This window comes from Triticum dicoccoides, chromosome 4A, assembly GCF_002162155.2.
Source record: "Triticum dicoccoides isolate Atlit2015 ecotype Zavitan chromosome 4A, WEW_v2.0, whole genome shotgun sequence".
Lineage (NCBI taxonomy): Eukaryota > Viridiplantae > Streptophyta > Magnoliopsida > Poales > Poaceae > Triticum > Triticum dicoccoides.
The window spans coordinates 740,480,221-740,501,881 of NC_041386.1; the positions used below are offsets into that span (position 1 = coordinate 740,480,221).

At 42.1% G+C, this 21,661-nt stretch overlaps 1 protein-coding gene and 2 pseudogenes across 1 annotated transcript in view; all 3 read left to right on the forward strand.

Annotated features, from left to right (window-relative positions):
* The first annotated feature begins 3,828 nt into the window (after positions 1–3,828).
* LOC119284370 lies at positions 3,829–7,847 on the forward strand (annotated as a pseudogene).
* A 2,031-nt stretch (positions 7,848–9,878) lies between these two features.
* Positions 9,879–15,247, forward strand: LOC119288312 (annotated as a pseudogene).
* Positions 15,248–19,397: 4,150 nt separating this feature from the next.
* The window catches only part of LOC119288311 (disease resistance protein RGA5-like), a 7,638-nt gene continuing 5,374 nt past the window's right edge, over positions 19,398–21,661 (forward strand). The window contains exons 1-6 of the mRNA XM_037567936.1: positions 19,398–19,541; positions 19,831–19,939; positions 20,120–20,333; positions 20,421–20,544; positions 20,873–21,055; positions 21,160–21,197. Coding sequence (XP_037423833.1) covers positions 19,398–19,541; positions 19,831–19,939; positions 20,120–20,333; positions 20,421–20,544; positions 20,873–21,055; positions 21,160–21,197 — 812 coding nt within the window. The remainder of the gene's footprint in view (positions 19,542–19,830; positions 19,940–20,119; positions 20,334–20,420; positions 20,545–20,872; positions 21,056–21,159; positions 21,198–21,661) is intronic.

Here is a 21,661-nt window from a genome sequence, read left to right on the forward strand (position 1 = left end):
CAGGTAGTACGAACTCATTATTTCCTATGATATTCTTTAATTGGTCACTTATGTATTCTTTTTATTCTCTTGCAGACTTGGTTCTATGAGAAATTCCGAGTCGCCCATATTGATCGCACCATTTTCTATCTTCGATGAGATAAACCATTGATCCAATACTGAGACGACGCAAAGGCGGCAAAGGTCGACAAAATAATCTCGAAGAACTACGTAGGAGTAGGACAGATATATGCTTACTGTTACTTGTTGTCATCTCCTCAGTTTTTGCAAAATGACTCATAATATAAAATATTGCAGATGGTTGACAACCTCATTCGTCCTTGGAAGCCAGTGCCCAAGGTTTCACATCAACCTACAAAGTCTACGTTTGAGGTACGTCCTATGTAACTTGTACAATGATACTACTTGTTTCTTAGGCTGAAACTAATTGTTTGTACACATATTTTTATGAAACAATCAGTTCTAATTTATCTTAACTTGTAGGTCGATGGGACACTAGGCCGCGTACTCGCCCAGGTGGGAGAGATGAAAGCTATAATGTCTCAGCAATATTCGGAGATTTCCGCACAACTGGACGGGGTAGAAAGGCGCCAGAAGCAAAACAACATGCGCTTGGAGGACTTAATTTGTGCATTCAATGTATGCATTTGTTTTTTAATTTTTTTGTAATTCATTCTTCTAGATAAGTGCATGACTTAACAATTTTTCATTAATAGGATCATCAATTTGGCGTAGGATAGAAGGACTTTAATGAGGGTCAGAGAGTTGATAATAATATCAAGGTATGTCACAAAGTGCCAAAGTGTGTCTACAGCAACCCCAGCAAGAACCTTGATGGGGAATTTGAGGTATGAATTCCATCTTGCTACAATGTTTTTTTGTCGACCATACTTACTTTTAACTTGTCCATCTGTACAGAAGGTAAAGAAAACACCTGTGGACCCCCACAAAGGAAAAACAAAGAGAGATGACGCTGTGGACTCATTTGGTAAGCGTTTTAGGAGTGATAGCAAGAACTTACCCTCCGAATCTGAGGTCAGCATCACAGGTCTGAACCATATTGGTAGCAAAGTTTTTATTTCAACCATATTCCTAACTTGATGACAATATTGCAGAAGGTGAAGGAAACATATGTACACCCGCACAAGTCAAAGACTCACAGAGATGATAGCAAGAATTTACCTCAAGAATCTGAGGTCAGCATCACATGTCTGAACCAAATTTCTAACAAATGTTTTTCTCAGCCCATATTCCTAACCTTAAGTCAAATATTGCAGAAGGTCATGCATACGTCCATGGATGCCATGGACTCCATAGGGAGGCATGTCAGACATGACGGACGGAAGAAAAAGAAGTCTCACTCCTTCAGAGCGAGGAATACGAATTTTACACCCCCGCACACAGAAGGAAAAGAGCTCTGTCTCAACAGACACATGACAGTAACGATGTTATGTACCCACAGAATAAGAAGATGAATCCCGGGAAAAGCAACGCCCAGCAGCTAAAACAGCTCAAGAAGGACTTGATCAATTTTCAGGCAGAAACAGATCATGTTACACAGAATATAGTAGCTGATTATGTAAACAGTACTCCTGAAACCACCAAGTTGGTGAAGATCAAGGACATACTTCTAACGCAGAAGTATGTTAAATGCCTCACAACACCAGATCATTCCTCCTTTGCAGCATGGATGGATGACGATGTAAGTGGTAACACAAAATGGTATCTTTGATTATTTATATGTTTTGCAATTAAACCAATATCTTGTTTCTTAGGTACTCGATCGATGCGGCAATTGAACTGCTACGCCTAGACGGACTAGAAGGTGTACGAGATCATGGTACCGTGTATGTCGAAAGGTCGACCATCGTCAACATCCTGAAGAGAGATGGCACAGTCCCGAATTGCACCTTGGATGTTTTACACGGCAAATCAGGCACTAAATGGGGAGATAACTACCTGAAGCATGACATGGTAACAAGACCACCCTTCAGTTATAATAATAAGAAATTTTATTTTTAGGCACTTCAAACCACTTACAAATTTTGCCCGCAAATTTTCCTACCTTCGAATATTCCCAAGACCCACTGGTTCCTCGCTGTTGTCAACTCCCAAAAAAGGGAGGTTCAAATTCTGGACTCACTCCAATCACGCAACAACCGCAGAGAAGTAATTGCTGCGGTGAGGCTCTGACTACATTTTATATAACTTACAGTTTATATGAATATTGTACTAAATTGAGTGCTCATGTTACTTGCAGCTTCTTGGGATGGAAACACATCTTGATATAGCAGTGATGACAAATGGCATGCAAGGAAGTAGGTGGCCGGACACTGCCGTGGCTTCGTGGCCTATCAAAGATTATGAAGTGCCACAACAAACAGATGGCTGTTCCTGTGCTCTCTGGGTGTTGAAATACATCCAACATTGGACTGGAGTGAGATTGTCGGCGATATTCAACCAGGTACCTACATCTTTCCTATCTAACTTAACTTTCACATATACAACTACAAAAGGGTCCTAACGTCTACCTCCTACTATGCAGGATGACATAACACTGTTCAGAAGATGGCTTGCTGCTGCCTTGATCAATTCACCTCACAACGAGTTGAAAGTGAGGACGGCCATACCAGCACTCGATTTAGAAGATGATTTACAAGACCTCGACCTTGGAGGAGACAACGGACACAACGACAGCGGAGACGGCTCAGGAGAAGATGGTTCCGCACTATAGTCGTGTGGTGCTAGACTTGGTGTAGAGTTAATAGGATTGGGCGTGGTGTGGTTTTTGCGCCGTAGACGGTTTCCACACTGTTTTCAATTTTATTAAAGCGTCCCCAAGTTGTATCAAACAATTTTTTTGTTCTGCTACTTTATGTGTACGGCAAATTGCCGTACATTTACTACTTTTATGCGCATTTTATATCTACATTAATTTTTAATTAAAGTCTTGGACGGACAAAATCTTCTATTCTTTGTTTAATGATGCAATTCCCTTTGGTTTGATAGGGTGTGCATAAAAATCAAAATTTCTGGCTTCACACTTTGGGTCGCAATTTCCTTGTTCTGCAACTTGTGACCTTGGAAGTAACACATTCTTTTTAAACCTGGGGTTATAGGCAAATGCTGTCATGTTTGCTTACCCCCAACTTGTGCATCCTACCATTTTATCGATGATCAGCATTTTCTAAAGAGCCAACTTGGCCACCAACTTGGGAACTAGCCATTCAATCGGTTAATTCTATAAACCTGAACAGGTGTACTAATTAACTAGACTAATCTGAAACTGAAACATGCTCTCTATGGAATCTGAGACTGCACATGCTTCTGAATTTGAACAACGACACAAGATGAGCAGAGAGGGAGAATGGACCTGAACTGCTTGTGTGATGGAACTGGTCCTCCTCCTAGGTGAGGACCAAGATTTGATCAGCTTGTTCCCTCCAACACACTACACATACAGCAAGTGCCGGTGCCTGGGCCAGAGACGAGGGAGAAGCTAACTTGGGATATCGATGAAAGAAATGGGGGCCAATGGATCGATGGGTTGGATGCGAGTACCTGCATCGGCCGCGACAGATCTGTATGGCACTGGTCGGCGGCGCGTAGGGCCTTGACAGCGACGGGGCATGCCGGCGACGTCTCGCCTTAGGCCTCCCCCTCGGCGACCCTCTCCACATCCCGTAGGTTAGGAGGCGAACATGAACGGTGGGGAAATCTAGACGACGACCACAGCCGGCGAGGACACCGGGGAGGGGCGACGCCGCGGTGCGGACTCGTCCGGGTATGGTGGGGCGCCAACCCATACCGCCCGCAAATACTGCACGGATGGCCCTCATGGCGACCGGGGTTCGCCGTCGTCCTCTCGCCATAGCGCCGCCGGCGGTCGCCATCCGCCCTTTCCTTTCATTCGAGGTTGTGTGCGTGGGCCGCGGAACTGCGGGCGATATATTGGAAAAACAAATGATTATGTTAAATTCCGGTAATGCCCTTGACTTGTTTTTCCGAGGGAACCAGCCTGCGTTTTTGTTAAACAGTGAACTACAGAAACTACCCCTGATCGCAAAATATACTATCGAAAATCTGTAGTAGTATTTTCATATCTGGGCCATCCAAACAGAAAAATGAACGGCTAATATTGATTTGATGCACTGTAAAAGGTCTCCAAGAAAATTTGTAGTAGTATTCTCAACCACCTATTAAGAAACATTCGAGTTAAAACCACTATGTGATACAATAAGTGGTTGCCAGCGTCCAATATTTTCCTTCTCTTAATGAATGAAAGCAATGCTGCTGCTTTTTGCCAAAAATATTTTCATTGGCCGACCCTGGAGAGTGATAAGCATTATCGCCTATTTAACGACCTGCACACAGGGAGAGGAGAGCACAATGCAATAACAAGTAGCAACTATCGGCGTCGATCTCCGTGTGCTCTTATCATTCATATCCGTCATAACCAGTGATCCTAAACAGACACTGTCCTCTTGGTCTTGGGATCAAGTCAGCAACGGCACAAGTACAACACCATTGCCTGATTACTGCGAGTGGACGGGTGTGGCCTGCAGCAGCAGCCGCCGGCACCCAGGCCATGTCACTGCCATACGTCTGCTTGCCTTGGGCCTTGTCGGCAGCATCTCCCCGCAGCTCGGTAACCTGACCCACCTTCGCATCCTCAGTCTTTCAGACAACAAATTGAAAGGTGAGATCCCAAGCAGCCTCAGTGGTTGTACAACACTTCATACCTTGGAGTTGAGGGGGAACAACCTCTCTGGTTCCATGCCCGCTTCTCTGGGTCTCTTATCAAAACTCAAATTTCTCAATGTTTCCGATAACAATCTGATTGGTGATATTCCCATGTCATTCTCCAACATCACAGCCCTCTCGAAGCTTAGTGTGCGCAAAAACCAATTCCATGGCCATATCCCGAGTTGGCTCGGTAACTTGACATCACTGACACACGTAAGATTAGCCCAGAACGGTTTCAGTGGCCATATCTCTCCAGCTCTAGGTAAGATGGCAAATCTTTTTACGTTTGATATCATGGATAACAAACTGGAAGGCCCTTTTCATCCATCCATGTTCAATATTTCCTCCATCTTATACTTCAACATCGGCTTCAACCAGTTTTCATGATCTTTGCCGCTTGATATTGGCCTTAAGCTTCCCAAGCTAATGTTTTTGCTCACATATGCAAACCAATTTACAGGACCAATACCAGGCTCCCTATCAAATGCATCGGCACTTGAATTTTTGGTTCTTGGCGGAAATCAGCATAATGGTCTGATTCCTTGGGACATTGGCATCCATGGTCATATCCGGGGGTTTTCATTAGGGCAGAATTTCCTTCAAACCACAGAGCCTAGGGATTGGGATTTCCTCACATCCTTAACCAACTGTAGCAACCTGGAAGTACTAGACCTTGAACAAAACAACCTTGAAGGTGTTGTGTCAGTTTCTATTGCCAACCTATCTACAGAGCTCAATTCGATTGCACTAGGTAGAAACAAAATAACTGGGTCCATACCTATAGGGTTAGGGAAGTTTAAAAAACTTACAAGGTTCATCCTTGCATATAGCCTTTTCACAGGCACCTTGCCTCTAGATATTGGCCAGATTCCTAGCCTCCAGTATCTCGACCTATCCCATAATAGATTCTATGGGCAGATTCCACAATCTTTAGGCAATATCACACAATTGAGCAACCTCTCTCTATCTAATAACTTTCTAGATGGCAACATTCCAGCAAGCCTTGGCACTCTCGCAAAACTTATATCTCTGGATGTTTCCGCTAACTCCTTGAGGGGGGAAATCCCACAGGAGATACTCATGATTCCCTCTCTTACTGTACTTCTCAACCTCTCCAACAATGCTCTAAGTGGCTCCATTCCAACACAGATAGGAAAGTTGAACAACCTTAGTGCAATCGACCTATCAATGAACAAGCTCGCATCCAACTGAATTTCCTAAATTTTCAAGGAAATATTTTGCGTGGGCAAGTACCGAAAGGTTTTTCTTCTTTGAGAGGCCTCAAAAAATTGGATCTGTCTGATAATAAATTAGCAGGACCCATTCCTGAGTTCCTCCAGAGTTTTGAGATCCTAATATATCTAAACATCTCTTTCAACAACCTATTTGGTCATGTGCCAAATGAAGGGATCTTCCGCGATGCTACTGTATTGCTGCTCCCTGCTAATAGCATGCTATGTGGAGGTCCCCCATCCTTGCAACTCCCTTCATGCCCTTATATAGTTCCTAACCAGGCTGCGCAGCATCGGCATTGGGTCATACTCTTTTGCATGGTTGGAACTTTGATCTTCTCCATGTGCTCTCTAAACGCATGTTACTTGATGAAGACAAGAATCAAACCAAACAGTGTTGCTGATCAAGGAGTCGGGTTTCACTTCGAGATGCATGAGAGGATATCCTATGCTGAGATAGATGCAGCTACGGAGTCATTCTCACTGGTAAATTTGGTTGGTTCTGGAGGTTTCCGCCATGTGTAAATTGCAACTCTAAATCTTAATGAGGGTTTATATACTGTGGCAATCAAGGTTCTGAATCTTGGCAAACAAGGAGCTCATAGAAGCTTCTTGAGAGAGTGTGAGGCCCAAAGGAAGATTCGACACCGGAAACTTGTCAAAGTGATCACTGTGTGTAGTAGTTTGGACCGTAATGGTGATGATTCAAGGCACTTGTCTTAGAATTTATCTGCAACGGGAATTTAGATGACTGGCTGCATCCAAAATTAGTGACTAACAACATGACCTTTAGAAGGCTAAGTTTGATGGGAAGGCTAGGCATTGCTCTTGATGTAGAGGCATTAGAATATCTTCACCATCAAACTGAGCCATCCATAGTTCAGTGCGATATCAAACCATGCAACATCGTTCTAGATGATGACTTTGTTGCACACGTCACCAACTTTGGTCTAGCAAAGATAACGCATACTAAAGAATGTGAGCACGGTGGTGGTGTAACTGAAAGCAGATCATTTGTGATTAAAGGCACAATTGGATACGTCGCACCAGGTCAGCAACGTCTTAAATTTTTCTAGGAATATTTATCATTGTATTATTTAATTCAATATCAAATTGGCAGATTTCACTTGGCAAGCGAAATAGAACTGAAATATGCCAAATATCAACTTGGCAGATTTCACTTGACAAGCTAAACAGAACTGAAATGTGCCAACTTTGTGTCTACCCATTACGTGGCCAGTGACATCTTTGTTTACATGTTTGTCAGAGTATGGCTCGGGATCTGAACCCTCCACAGAAGGTGACGTATATAGCTACAGGCTGTTGCTATTAGAAATATTTACTGGAGGGAGGCCAACTGACAATTTCATGGATGGTGTGATAAGCCTTGTCAAATATGTCAGGGTGGCCTATCCTGATAAGCTACTGAATATATTGGATGCGAGTGCAACCTACAGCGGAGACACACAGCGTATTGTAGATATGTTCTTGTATCCTGTGTTTAAGCTTGGCCTAGCTTGCTGCGAGGATTCCCCAAGGCACAGAATGAAGATAAACGACGTAGTCAAGGAATTGAACGCCATAAAGAGAGCATGTGAGGCTCATATGGCTGTCCATGAATTTTGAGCAACCGCTTAATCCAGGTGAGCAATGAAGCATTACGATCATCTTTACGGCCCTGCGGTTGCCAGTTGTTATCCTGTGGCCTGTTTGTGGTCTGGGAAGCCTGTTTGCGGCTTTGGGGTGATTCTAAAGTCAGCATTTCCATTTCTCATACATTATTATATGTTTGTCCAGTATACATGTATTTGTTTCTATAATATGGAGTATCCATTCTCCCTGAAGTTGTATTGTCTTTACTTTTAAGCCTGAAAGAAGTGCTAATCTGATTCGGAGCACTAAAATTCAAAGTGCTACTCCGTGCCGCAATCTGGTTGCTTCTCAGATTCTTGACATCAAAACTCAGCTCTTTGGTTTTCATAGCATATATATACTGATGACTTTTGCTGCACAAATGAGGGGGGTTCTTGGATCTTGTCATCTCCAGGCCTCTATTTAAGTTAGTCATATCTTGCTGCTGCTTTGATTTCGGACCCATTGGTTACTGCATGAAAGTTGTGTCTTTGCCTCTACCAATATTCTCCAGCCTCTCAATTGCAAAATACAGGGCTCATTTTGACCATTCAACTTTAAAATTTTGGTTGCAAACGCTTTGGATAATATTTTTTTGATAATTATGAAATCACAATAATTTTTTGAATACGATCCAATGGTATAGTTTAATTATGTGACATACATAACGCACATATTATTAGATTAATTTATGGTCAAAGTATGTCGAACAAGCAAATTTTGAGTTAGTAATACTACAGTTGAGAGGGGTAAGAAAAGATTTGCAGGTATCGTATGGCACATGTGGTAGGTGAGCATCTAGAAAATATGAAAAGAAAGAAAGAGAGTATTTTTTTTGGACTTAGAAAGAAAGAGAGTATTTTGAGGTCATTAGTCTGAAGAAAAAATAGAGCACCCATTTGAACCATCATCACTGTTCTTTCTTGCCTCCCTCTCTTCAATCAGACCCAACACCAATGTGCTCTAGAGCTGCCGCTCCACCGCACCACTCCACCCCGCGCGCGAAAATCGCTTCTTTTGATCCACCTTGTATCAATCATGTCGGCAAGAAAAGAATGCATACAAGGTGCTTGACAAAATGCACGTTAGAGATAGAGAGAGGAGAGGACATCTAAAAAAACAGAGGAGAGGAGAGAGAGGTACATTGCTTTTTCTTTAAAAGGTAGAGAAACCTTTTGTTTTTTAGGCAAAGATAATTTCTGTTTTACCTGTCAAAAAAAGAGATTTTTTTGTTTTTGAGGTTTAAGAAAATCTTTCTTTTTTGAGATTAAGAGATTTTTTTGAGACATAAGAGAATCCTTTTTCTGAAAATACCAAGGGACAAACACGGTTGGGCCATCCACATGGGCTTAGCCCACTCACGCACCCACTGGTCACTCTCCCATTCTCCGGCGTTTTCTGAAAAAAGAAATATTCTCCGGCGTGTCAGCCGCAAATCGGCACCGGCGGCAAGTCCTCTCTCTCTCTTGTGCCCCCACCGACCTCCCACTGCGTTCTCAGCCCGCGCTGCCAGGCCATCTACGCGCTGTTCTCATCTGCGCCCCCAATCGACAATGGTGGTGGTCGGGATGCAGTCCTCACCGGCGCTCATGCTGGGTGGCCGTAGAGGCCGCCGCGTGAGCCGAGCTGTTCCCCACAGCGAAGAAGGTGCACATTTTTTTTCTTGCGCATCTCCTCTCCTTTAGTGTAGATCTAGGCTGCAAAATTAGTGGACCTCAGTCCACAATAGCTTTAGTTTCTCTGCGATTCTCCAAAACCGGCGAAGCTCAGCCCGCCATAGCAGTAGTTGGTTCTGAATCTGAATTGCAGTATGCTCATTCTTCTAATTTCCTTCTACAGTACTATTTTCTTTCCATGTAGTATGTGTATGTATGCAGTATGCTCAGTGTGCAAAGAATCCATTAGTTCTTACAGTATGCTCATTTTTTTGTTTGACGGAAAGACGGATGAGCTCCAGTGAGCTTTCTGGAAGCAACATGAAATTAAAAAATGAACCATTCATTCATTTGCTTTGAAAAGTTCTATCCATTGTTTGGCTTCTGGAACCACTTTTGCTGTGAAGGAAGATGGAAAATCAGTCGTTTTCCCAGTTGCAAAAGACAAGGGCATGCCCAACTCGCCACCAGTCAAGGGGAGGCCAACTGGATGGATACAGTGTGCGGACAGGAGAAGGCTACGTAGGCATTAAGCTGGTAGGATAGGCTTGAAAGGTTAGACAGGGATTGACAAATCATTGTGGAACCGTGGAATTCCACCGGATACATGATATAGTTGGGTTTCTCTATTATTGCCTTGTTGAGCTGCTGCTTGGGAATTTTTTGCCTTCTCTCATTCCCTTGCAGGAAAGGATTACTATCTGCCTCTCCTGCAGCCTTGCCTCAGCGCTGTGCCAGCTCCTACAACGCTGCTTCTCACTTCTTCGTCCGTGTAACCTCACCACTAATCTCCTCTGTTTTCCTCTGCAAATCTGGCTTTTTACTACTGTATTATCTTCCTCGTTGCTACCGGCTAATCTATCTTGTGATTTCCCACTCCAACAGGTGTTCATCCGTTGCTATATTCACCCGTTGTTTCTACCTCTAATCCAGAAGCACTTTCATTGCTCTTATATTATTTATTCAGGTTAGTGTCCACGCTCAAAATAGTATTCTTACTTTTTGCCGTTGCCTGCCAGTGGGTTTCTTTTTTCTTATCTCTGTTGCACTTTACTAATTTAACAAGTGATTTCCTACTTCAACAGGTTTTTATCCATCAGTGCTTCCAGAAGTAATTCAAATCCTAGTATTTTGATATATTCAGGCCATTCCACACTAAAAAAATCCAAAAAAGAGAGTGGAGTTGTGTGCTTGTTCATCTTCATACTAGCTAGGTGTTCCATCATTTAGTATCTGTTCTCTTGTTTTCCTCCTTAAACACCCCACCTAGTGATCGACCCTCACCTTAGAAAAGGTGAAGTCTGCTTAGGAGAAGTCTGTTCTTTTACCTGTTTCCCATAATTTGTCTTTCTACACCCAAGATCTCTTCATCCACACAACAAACACAACTTGGACAATCTCCCTAGGCCTATACACCCAAAAAAATAAACCATATAATCCGATGGAAGTGGCATTAGCTACTGCTGCCTTAAGCGTAAGCTTAAAATTGGCTGCATCGCCGGCCTTAAAGAAGCTCCTTTCTAATGCTTCAACGTACCTTGGAGTTGATATGGCTCGTGAGCTCCATGAACTGGAGACCACTGTCTTGCCGCAGTTCGAGCTGTTGATTGAAGCAGCAGATAAGGGAAACCAAAGGCTCAAGTTGGACAAATGGCTTCAGGAACTCAAAGAAGGCTTCTACCTGGCTGAAGACTTGCTGGACGAGCATGAATACAACCTCCTCAAGCGCCAAGCAAAGGGGAAGGATTCCTTGCCTGCCAATGCCTCCTCCATCAGCAACACTTTAATGAAGCCTCTGCGTGCTGCATCAAGCAGGCTGTCCAATCTGAGCTCTGAGAACAGAAAGCTGATTCAACATATGAATGAACTGAAGACCACCCTGGCGAAAGCCAAGGACTTCCGTCAACTACTTTGCTTACCAGCTAGTTATAATGCAGCAAGCCCACACCAAAACATCAGATGTTGTTCCTGAGACCACATCACTTCCACCTTTAAAAGTAATTGGTCGTGATAATGATCGCGATTGTATAATAAATCTTCTTACCAAGACAACTACTATTACTACTGAGTCTAGTGTTGCCATGTACTCGGGTTTGGCCATTGTTGGAGCTGGAGGCATGGGAAAGTCCACCTTGGCACAGCTTGTTTACAATGACAAGAGGGTAAAAGAATATTTTGATGTGACAATGTGGGTAAGCATCTCACACAAACTTGATGTTCGCCGTCATACACGAGAGATCATTGAGTCGGCCTCTCAGGGGGAATGCCCACGCATTGATAACCTTGATACTCTGCAGCGCAAATTGACAGACATACTGCAAGAATCAGGTAAATTCCTACTTGTGTTGGATGATGTTTGGTTTGAACCTATCAATCAGAGGGAATGGGACCAATTGTTAGCTCCTCTAGTTTCCCAACAGACGGGAAGCAAAGTTTTGGTAACTTCTCGGAGGGATACATTTCCAGATGCTCTTTGCTGTGAAGAAGTGTGTCATCTGAAAAACATGGCAGATGCTCAGTTCTTGGCACTCTTCAAACACCATGCATTCTCTGGGCCAGAAATCAGAAATCCGCAGTTGCGCAAGAGGTTGGAAGATTTTGCAGAGAAGATTGCTAAAAGGCTTGGACAATCTCCTTTGGCGGCAAAAGTTGTAGGTTCCCAGTTGAAAGGGGAAACAAATATCATGGCATGGAAGGATGCTCTTACCATACAGGTTGACAAATTAAGTGAGCCCATGAGAGCTCTGTTGTGGAGTTATGATAAGTTAGATCCACGTCTGCAGAGGTGCTTCCTATACTGCAGCTTGTTTCCAAAAGGCCACAAGTATGTCATTGATGAGCTGATTCATCTTTGGATGGCTGAGGGCCTCGTAGATTCATGCAATCAAAACAAGAGAGTTGAAGATATTGCGAGAGATTACTTCAAGGAGATGATCTCTGTTTCGTTCTTTCAACCGTTTTATGAGAAATGCTATGTTATGCACGATCTCCTTCATGATCTGGCAGAATCACTCTCCAAGGAAGACTACTTCAGGTTGGAAGATGATAAGATGATGGAAATTCCATCCACTGTTCGACATATATCTGTTTGTGTTGGTAGTATGATGCAACACAAGCAAAGTATCTGCAAGCTACATCATTTACGCACTATAATCTGCATAGACCCGTTGATGGATGATGTAAGTGACATTTTTAATCAGATACTACAAAGTTTGAAGAAGTTGCGTGTACTATATTTGACATCTTACAGCAGCAGTAAGTTGCCCGAATCTGTTGGTAAGTTGAAGCACCTTCGGTATTTGAACGTCAGGAGAACACTGATTTCTGAATTGCCAAGATCACTGTGTACTCTTTACCACTTGCAGTTACTTCTTTTTAGTCACAAAGTTGAGAGTTTGCCTGAGAAGCTGTGTGATTTAAGAAAGTTACGGCATCTTGAATGTCATGATGATACAATATACACGTCAAGCGAAGAAGCACTGCCTCAAATTCCTAACATTGGCATGCTAACTTCACTTCAACAACTCAAGGAATTTTCTGTACAAAATATAAATGGATATGAGTTGCAACAGCTAGGAGACATGAACCAGATTCGTGGCAGTTTATGTGTCACAAATATTGAGAATGGCACCGGGAAGGATCAAGCTTTAGAATCAAAGTTGCATCAGAAAATTCATCTTGGCAGCTTGCGACTTGTCTGGGGTTCCAAGAATAAAACGAATTCAGAGGATAGTTTACATTTTGAGATTCTAGAAGACCTGATGCCACCGCCTCAACTTGAGAATCTTGAAATTGACGGTTACAAATCTTCAAAATACCCAGGCTGGTTACTTGATGGTTCGTATTTTGAGAATTTGGAATCTTTGAGCTTTGTTAATTGCAGAGGTTTGCAAAGACTACCATCCAATACTGAACTATATAGGAATTGCTCTTCACTTGTCCTCCGAGATGTGCCAAACCTAAAGATGTTACCTTGTCTTCCACTGTGCCTTAAAACGTTACTTGTACACAAATGCCCGCTCCTTGTATTTGTTTCCAACGATGAGTTGAAACATGATGATAAGAGAAAGAATTTCATGACGACAAACCACTTGGCATCACGACTTGGTTTAATCTGGGAGGTGGATTCAGGGTCAGATATTAGGAGACTACTCTCACAGGAACATTCATTTCTAAAACAGTTGATGATATTTATGCATGTAGATGTGGCACATGTTCAAAAACTTGAAAATGCTATAGAAAGAGAGAAAGATGAAGTATTGGTAAAAGAGGATGTCATCATGGCATGTTTATTGTGTCATGAGCAGAGGATGAAACTCATCTATGGAAGGAGCATTGGGCTGCCGCTGGTTCCACCATCAGGACTTTGTGAACTTGAACTTTCTTCATGCAGTATTACAGATGGAGCTTTAGCTGTTTGCCTTGATGGCCTGGCCTCACTCAAAAGATTGGTCTTGGTGGAGATTATGACTTTAACTACACTTCCTTCAGAAGAGGTCCTCCAACATTTGACAAAACTTGACTCTTTGTTCATCGGAGATAGCTGGTGTCTCAGGTCATTAGGGGGCTTACGAGCTGCTACCTCCCTTTCAGAAGTTGGACTGGGATCCTGCCCTGGTTTAGAGTTGGCACGTGGAGCAGAATGCTTCCCATTATCCCTTAGGAGCCTCAGTATATACAACTGCGTGCTTGCAACTGACTTCCTCTGTGCTGACTGGCAACAAGTGAACTATATTAGCATAAACAATTGCAGAAGCCCTGCAAGCTTGACTGTTGGTAGCCTCACCTCTGTTCGTGCAGTCATTCTGTATCACTTGCCAGATTTATGTACGCTTGAAGGATTGTCTAGCCAGGAATTTGATTTGGTACATTTGGTTGATGTTCCGAAACTCATCCCTGAGTGTATCTCACAGTTTCGAGTCAACCACATACTCCAAGTTAGCAGCTCTGCACTACTAAATAACATGTTCTCAGCTGAAAGTTCCACAGTTCCACCATCTCTTTCTTTTGATGAATGCAAGGAACCATTCATTTCACTAGATGAATCCGTAAATTTCACATCTGTCAGGACCCTGTCGTTCCGTGACTGTCAAATGAATTCCCTGCCAACAAATCTGAAGCGCTTCCCCAATCTGAGGAATCTCTTGATCACTTGCTGCCGCAACATATCATGTTTACCGGATATGCCGCCGTCCCTCCAACAGATATGCATATGGGATTGCAGTGAGCTGTTGAAGGAGAGCTGCCGAGCACCTGATGGAGAAAGTTGGCCAAAGATCGCGCATATCCGCTGGAAGAACATTGGATGATGAAGTGCTACTCAAATTCCCACCTGCAAATAAACGGAAAGGTAAATTAGCTCCCATCAGCCATTTTTGCACTCTCAAAAGATATATGTAGCCTTTCCTTATACATATGCATTTTTTGTTTAATTTTCCATCTTTCAAATACGCCCTTTCTGTCAAAGTTTTTTTCATTTGTTTACTTCAACTTTATAGCAGGCCATAAAGGAAATTCAACCAACTCCAAGTGATGTGTTCGCTCCAGGCTCCAGCAACCTGTTACAAGGTAGAGCACTCTGGGCTGGCTCGTCGTACAGTTCAACGCTGTCTCCTACTTCACCGGTCGGTTCTGATCCACTCTGATATTCCTCCTGCTTTGCTGATTGTCTCATTCATTGTCCTCTCACACTCTACCACCTACTGTCCTCTGATGCCATAATCGCTGACGGTGGTTTTTGTAATCGTGTTGTTGGTTATGTTTTTTTCAGGCTATTATCCATTCACTGGACAATTGCCCAAAGTAGTGTCTATTTTGTATCTTGTTCTTGTTGTCCTGTTCTGCTAGAGTCTGCTGGAGTATGTTGTATGTTTGGTTTGTACCGGATGGCAATCGTTATCTCTTATGTGCTGTCACATGCCATGTAACTGAAGATCTCTTGTATCATTCACTACCATAATGAGTAATGGTTATGTATTTGCAGTACTTGGGTTTCATACCTGGCACAGTTTGCCATGTGCCATGACCATTTTTCTTGCTCCAGAAAGCCTGCGGCTTGTGCTCTAGAAGGTCTTGCCATGTGCTCTGTTTGTTTACCACAAGTAGTATGAAGAATGAGCACTTGCATATATAGATAGAAAGCCTGCTGCTTCAGATCTACAGATTTATGTTTTTGACTGAGGCACGTTTGAATTAATGCTGACCGGCAAAAAGGTAAGAAGAGGTTCATACTGATACTGTTGATGCCCCATTTGCTTCAGTAGCAACCGGCTGGCTGGTTAGAGGTATGTAAAAATGACCACTCCCTACTCTGTTTATTCATCGCATGTATTCTGAACAAGAACCTTAATTTTATACATATGGTTGTCTGATCTATATAGGTCGACGATTTGGAAAGGCCTGCGTTATGTGATATATACATGCTCACCAGTTTATGGCATGGCTGAGCCTGCTAGCAGATAACTGTTGGTCTGCTGTTTTCCCTTTTATGAGTGAGTGCTCTGTTTTGCTGGTGCTGTCATTGAAATGTGTACACGAACAATGCGGACATGGCGCGTTAATGCTATCAAGACTGCAAGGTAATCTCGAATTACCTGGACAATGAATGTTCTGTTTCTGTTGGAAGAAGAGGTATACAGGAGCATGAGTTGTTAGCCTAATTAGGCGCTTCGTTACGGTCCGGAAGGCATTGACTGTGCTGGGATTACTCGCTAATACGGACAATTTTGATGGTATCTCAGTTTGAAGAAGTGGCAGCCTAGCCCATTTTTGGCGTGCTGAGCTTGAATATTTTTCAATTTCATAAATATTTTTTAAATTTGTATACATTATTCCAAATCTGTTAAAATCTTATCTCAAAAACGTTTTATTGATATAATTTATTTTTCAAATTTGTGAATATTTTACAATTTTATTGAAATGAATGCATTTTTAAAATTCAAGAACATTTTTAAAATTCGTTTTTAAAAAAGCATAAAAATAGAATTTGTGAACTTTTTTCAAATTAATGAATATTTTGAAAAAAATACGCAAACATTTTCCAATTCTATAACATTCTAAAAATTCATCCACATCTTTAAATTAACGAACATTTTTTTCTAATATATGAACTTTCTATATCTGTTAATAACCATTAGTTAGCAAATCTGTTATGGTTATGGTTGCTGCTATAACGTGGGTTTACAAATTTCTCAAGAGTAATACTAGTGCTTCCACTGCCTTGATAAGCCCAGTTGATGAGTTGGCGATGGTTGACATAGATGAAGAGCAAAAAACTAATGGGAATTTGGAATCTAGTCCAAAAGAAGAAAATGTCGACATCAACATAGGCGATAACAGTGTAAGGTGCTCAGAGAATGTAGATAATCCATCGGATGCAAAGGCACAGTTTGCTAGTTTTGATGAACAACCGATTTATATTCATGATATTTATGGTCCAAGAAATTGGAATAATCTTGATAATAAACCAGGAGATGATGCAAGAAGACAATTAACAATGGAAAGGAACATGATACAAAATGGGTAGTTTATTTAGAAGACGTCGAGAAAGTTTGCTTCTGTTATAAGAACTTCAAGTTGAGCACTAGCAGGAGTCTGAGGTCCTTAGCACATGATGGATTAGGACATTGGATGCATATTGGTGAGAATCTTAGAGAACATGAACATATGAGGTTTAGACTATGAAAAGAGGAAACTATTGCCAAGGAATTGCAGCATCAAATAACAAAGAAGAAAGAACGTGACAGTCAAGTTTTGTTAAGAATAATAGCCATTGTGAAATATCACACAACTGGCTTTCCGAGGAAACAATGAGCATCTTCACAAGGATGATAATGGTAATTTCTTAGCTTGTGTTGAGATGGTTGCATAATTTGACTTTGGTAATGCAAGAACACCTTAGACGTATTCATAAAAAAATAAATTCATTATCATTATCTCAGTCATAAAATTACGAATGAGTTGAGTTGATATCCCTTTTGGCTTCTCACATCACAAGTTCTACTATAAAGGTTGTTAAAGAGGCCAAGTATTTTTCTCAGGTATCCCGGATTGTGCCCCTGATGTCAGTCATCAATAACAAATGACTTTATTAGTTTGATGTGTTAATTTGCCTGATGGCAGAGGAGTACTTTCTGGGTTCTTGAAGGTGGATGACACTTTTGCCTTAGGGATTTTTAAAGTACTTCTTGAATCTATGGAGTCCTTTGGCCTAAATATTAAAGATATAAGGGGTCAAAGCTATGAAAATGGTTCTAATATGAAAGGTAACGAGGAGTATAATGTAGGTAACTTGATATGAATCGAACAACATCATATATGCCATGTGCTTGCCATAGTCTCAAGCTCACTCCTTGTAATATGGCAATATCGTGTGAGTAAGTTGTTTTATTTTGGAATTGTTGGTCAGGATGAGGCCACGTCCTTAATGGGTATCGGATCCATACCCTGCACCTGTTAGCTCAACGATGACCCATTATGGCGCCTTCCACGTGTCGGTGGTGTCGTTGTTGAGCTGTTCACCCACGGTGAAAATCACTTCCACGGCGCGTCATTTTCTGTCATGGAAGAGCACACTTCCATGATAGAAAATAGTGTTTTATCGTGGAGTGATCTACCACATCACATATATGACTATATTGATTCTGTCATAAAAATGTCATGCATGTACATCGCTGCGAACCTACTATGACAAACATGTATTATCAGAAAGAAGTCCACATAGCCCCCCAAGGTTTCAGAAAACGATCGCATAACCCTCTGAGTTTTTAAAACCGAGTATTTGACCCCTTGAAGTTTACATATGTGTATTCTTTTTTGTAGTGAAGGCTTCACCAATAAGCTAGGAGGATTATCGAATTGGGCAGATTTGAGGTCATCTTCATTCCTTCACAGTTGTGGTTGCGGCTGGGGAGTGAGCGGCGGATCCAAGCTCTACCATCGCCGTTCTAGCATTTTTTAGGGTACGCAAGCTAGCTTAAAGCATCATGGTCCTCCTTCTGCCACCGGATCGACCTCGGCTACGGAAGCTGAAATTGAGATATGCAAATGCTTCCGCAGCGCCATGGTTTAACCTCCAAGGGGCTGGTTTAGGTGCCGAGTTGGATTAGACATCGCAGGTTTTACATGCATAGAAGATGGTGGCAATCAGTCCTTGTGCTTGATATATAGGAACCATTTGCGTACTCGGCGTGGTGCCTGGGGTGCTATTTGCAGAAGAGAAGGACCAGGTTGTAATTTCCTTTTCTTTCAGAGTCCTTTTTGCAATGTTGTAACAACTTCTGGGACTCTGAAAGTCCAGTCTTTGTTAATGAAAAGATGAGAGACTAACTTTAGTTAAATTATTATTAACAATAATGAGGACAAAAGATCCCATGCACAGCCCCCTTCAACGCCCCCTCCCTCGAGCTGCTAATTGATCTTGAGAGGAGGGCTCACCAATCACAATAATTCTGCTACAGCACCCGAATCATCAGCACTAGTAGTGCACAACAGTCTGCTACAGCACCGGAATCCACACATATCTTCGCCGGTCGAAAAGCTATCCGATTCTCTCACTTTTTCCCCACTCCTATCTCGCTGCCGCCACCGCCGTCGCCATCGCCGCCGACGCCGAGCAGCGCAGGTTGTGGCTACCTGTCTGTCGTTTCGCCTAGGTGCCGACGTCGTCCCTTCCTCTTCCCCCCTTTGCTTGCCACTCAACACAGCCACCTCGCAGCAGTGCGCTGGAGTCAACCAAACATTCTGCTTCTGCTTCTGCTTCTGCAATGGGGATGGTGCTCTGGTGTGGTGCCTAGGCCTATGCAAAGGTATCCCCTCCTCTCTGATTTTTTCCCCTTATTGCAATGGAGATTCGATCTTGGGTCTAGAGCGTCTGACAACAGTAACAGTAAGAGATGTGTTCCTGCTCTGTGCAGGCAGCGACTTGGTTTCCTCTCTGTTCCCTATACACATTAATAGATTATATTTCTGAAGAACCATCTTTGCATCTTCTTTAATGTGCCGAAATTGCTTGGTGATATCACACACATACAGGGCTAAATCTCCAGCAGGTACACATTTCCTTACTACCAATTTCTGCAACCCTGTCTGCCTGTCTCAAGCAAAACTTACTTTTAGCATTATCTAGTTCTGAATGCGGGGCCAAAGTGTGCTGGAGCGTATACTCAACGGAGACGAGGAACCCAAGGATCTTCCATTAGCACTCTTACAGGAAATTACTAATGATTTCTGTGAGGAGAACAAAATCGGTCAGGGTGGATTTGGAGAGGTCTACAAGGTACAGTTTACCATTCACAAACTACTTACAGATCTCACAGCCCACTAAAACACCGCCGGTTCGATTGAAAAAGCAAAACTCTTGGTATTGTAATAAGGGTGAGAATCACTGACGCACTCACAAACAGGGCGTACTCCGGAACGGGGCTCTTGTTGCTGTGAAGAGGATCCATATAAACGTAAACACAGTTGATGACAAGCTTTTTCGCCGTGAGTTTAATAGCCTCTGGAAGGCTAATAATCATCAAAATGTAGTCCGGTTTCTTGGCTTCTGTTCTAATATGTATCAGACGAGAATAGCGGAGGCTGGGTCCGATGATTTTAAATTGGTCAACGTCAGAGAAAGATTGCTCTGTTTCGAGTACATCAGCAATGGAAGCCTTGATAAGCATATTACTGGTACGATCCTATTGCATTTGATGCAGCTCTTCTCTTCTTTGCCTTATTGCCTTGACTAGTGATGAGTTTTCAAGTCATCGCCACCAGTTTGGTATAGGCTTGAATTAAAATTGTTCTATCATTGCTCAGTATGTAGATTAACGAAACTCCTCACCTTCTTATGTATATATTCTTCTACAGATGAACTAAGGGGACTTCAATGGGAAAAACGCTATGACATAATCACCGGAACTTGCAATGGTCTGCGTCATCTCGAGGAGAAAGAAATTATTCATATGGACCTTAAACCGGCTAACATATTACTAGATGATCATATGGTTCCAAAAATTACCGATTTTGGTTTGTCAAGACCAAATGAAAATTCACATACTATGGGTCCACGTTTTGGAACACGGTAAGATATGCATCACAAGAGCCACCACTAGATAATTGACATTTCTCCATCATACAGCTCTACATTTACTTTGTTTATTTATTGCAGAGGATATGTCGCTCCGGAATATGACAACGCTGGCAAAACTTCTGTCAAGTCTGACATATATAGTTTTGGTGCCATAATCATTGAATTAGTAACAGGGTTTATGGGCATCCCTGATAAAAACAATGTATGGCTGATTTCTCTCACTTATTAGAACGAGGATGATGTTTTACATGCATCTTTTAATTGATCGCACTTCAATATGGATACTATCCTACTGAATTACATATCTAATTGAAACAACATGTTTATGGATATATATTATGCATGGATGGATTTATTTTTTCAGTTCTGGTAAAGTGACACACTTTGTTTGGACGATACAACACCATGAGGCTAATATATGGCTTTGAACTAAAAAAATTGCCAGCTGGATACACACCATGACATGAACATATAGTTTGGACTATAAGATTCTGGAATTTTCACAAAAAGTTAACGTTTTCTAAATGTAGGTACTTCGAAGGTGGAGACACAGGTGGAGTAAGTCACCGACGTTGCTACAATACCAGCAACTAACTAGATGCATGGAAATAGCAGTACGCTGCAGGCAACAAGAACCGGAAGCTAGACCTTCCATAATGGATATAATTAACTATCTGAGTAAATCTGAAAGTACGGATGTGCACACTGGCCAGGTGAGCTAGCTAGTTTAAGATACCTTGTAATCAAACTGCAGTTGAGATCAGAGAGCTAATTAAGTGTAAAACAGCCAACTAACATTGTGTTTATGTGGTTCTAGATTCAAATACATTGGTTAGCTAATCATAAACCTTCTAGGTTAGCATAATCCAGGATGTGGTCCTGCGTGGTGGTTTTTACCTTTGATTTTCAGGCGAGAATGTAAACTAAGAACTTTACCGTGGTGTGCGTGGGCATTGTATGGGTTCTTGTCCCATTTAAAATTTGCCTTAAATAATGATACGCAGATCTCCTGCGTGTTCGAGAAAAAAATAGTATAAACGCAGAAATTTAGTTTAAGTACATTTAGAACGTTTTGCTTTCTAATGAAACTGTTTCATTAAGAAGTTGAGATCAGAGAACTAATGAATTTTGAGTCAGTTATTCAACTCTAAGGTTTTGTTACTTTGGTTCTAGATTCAAATACATAGGTTAGCTAATCTTAACCCGCTAGGTTAGCATAATCCCAGATTTGTGTTTGAAAACTATCCTAGTGATATAATAATCACCAGAACATTCATCAAATCCACTCCTCTGATCACTCCTTCCTCTCGTGACCGCGT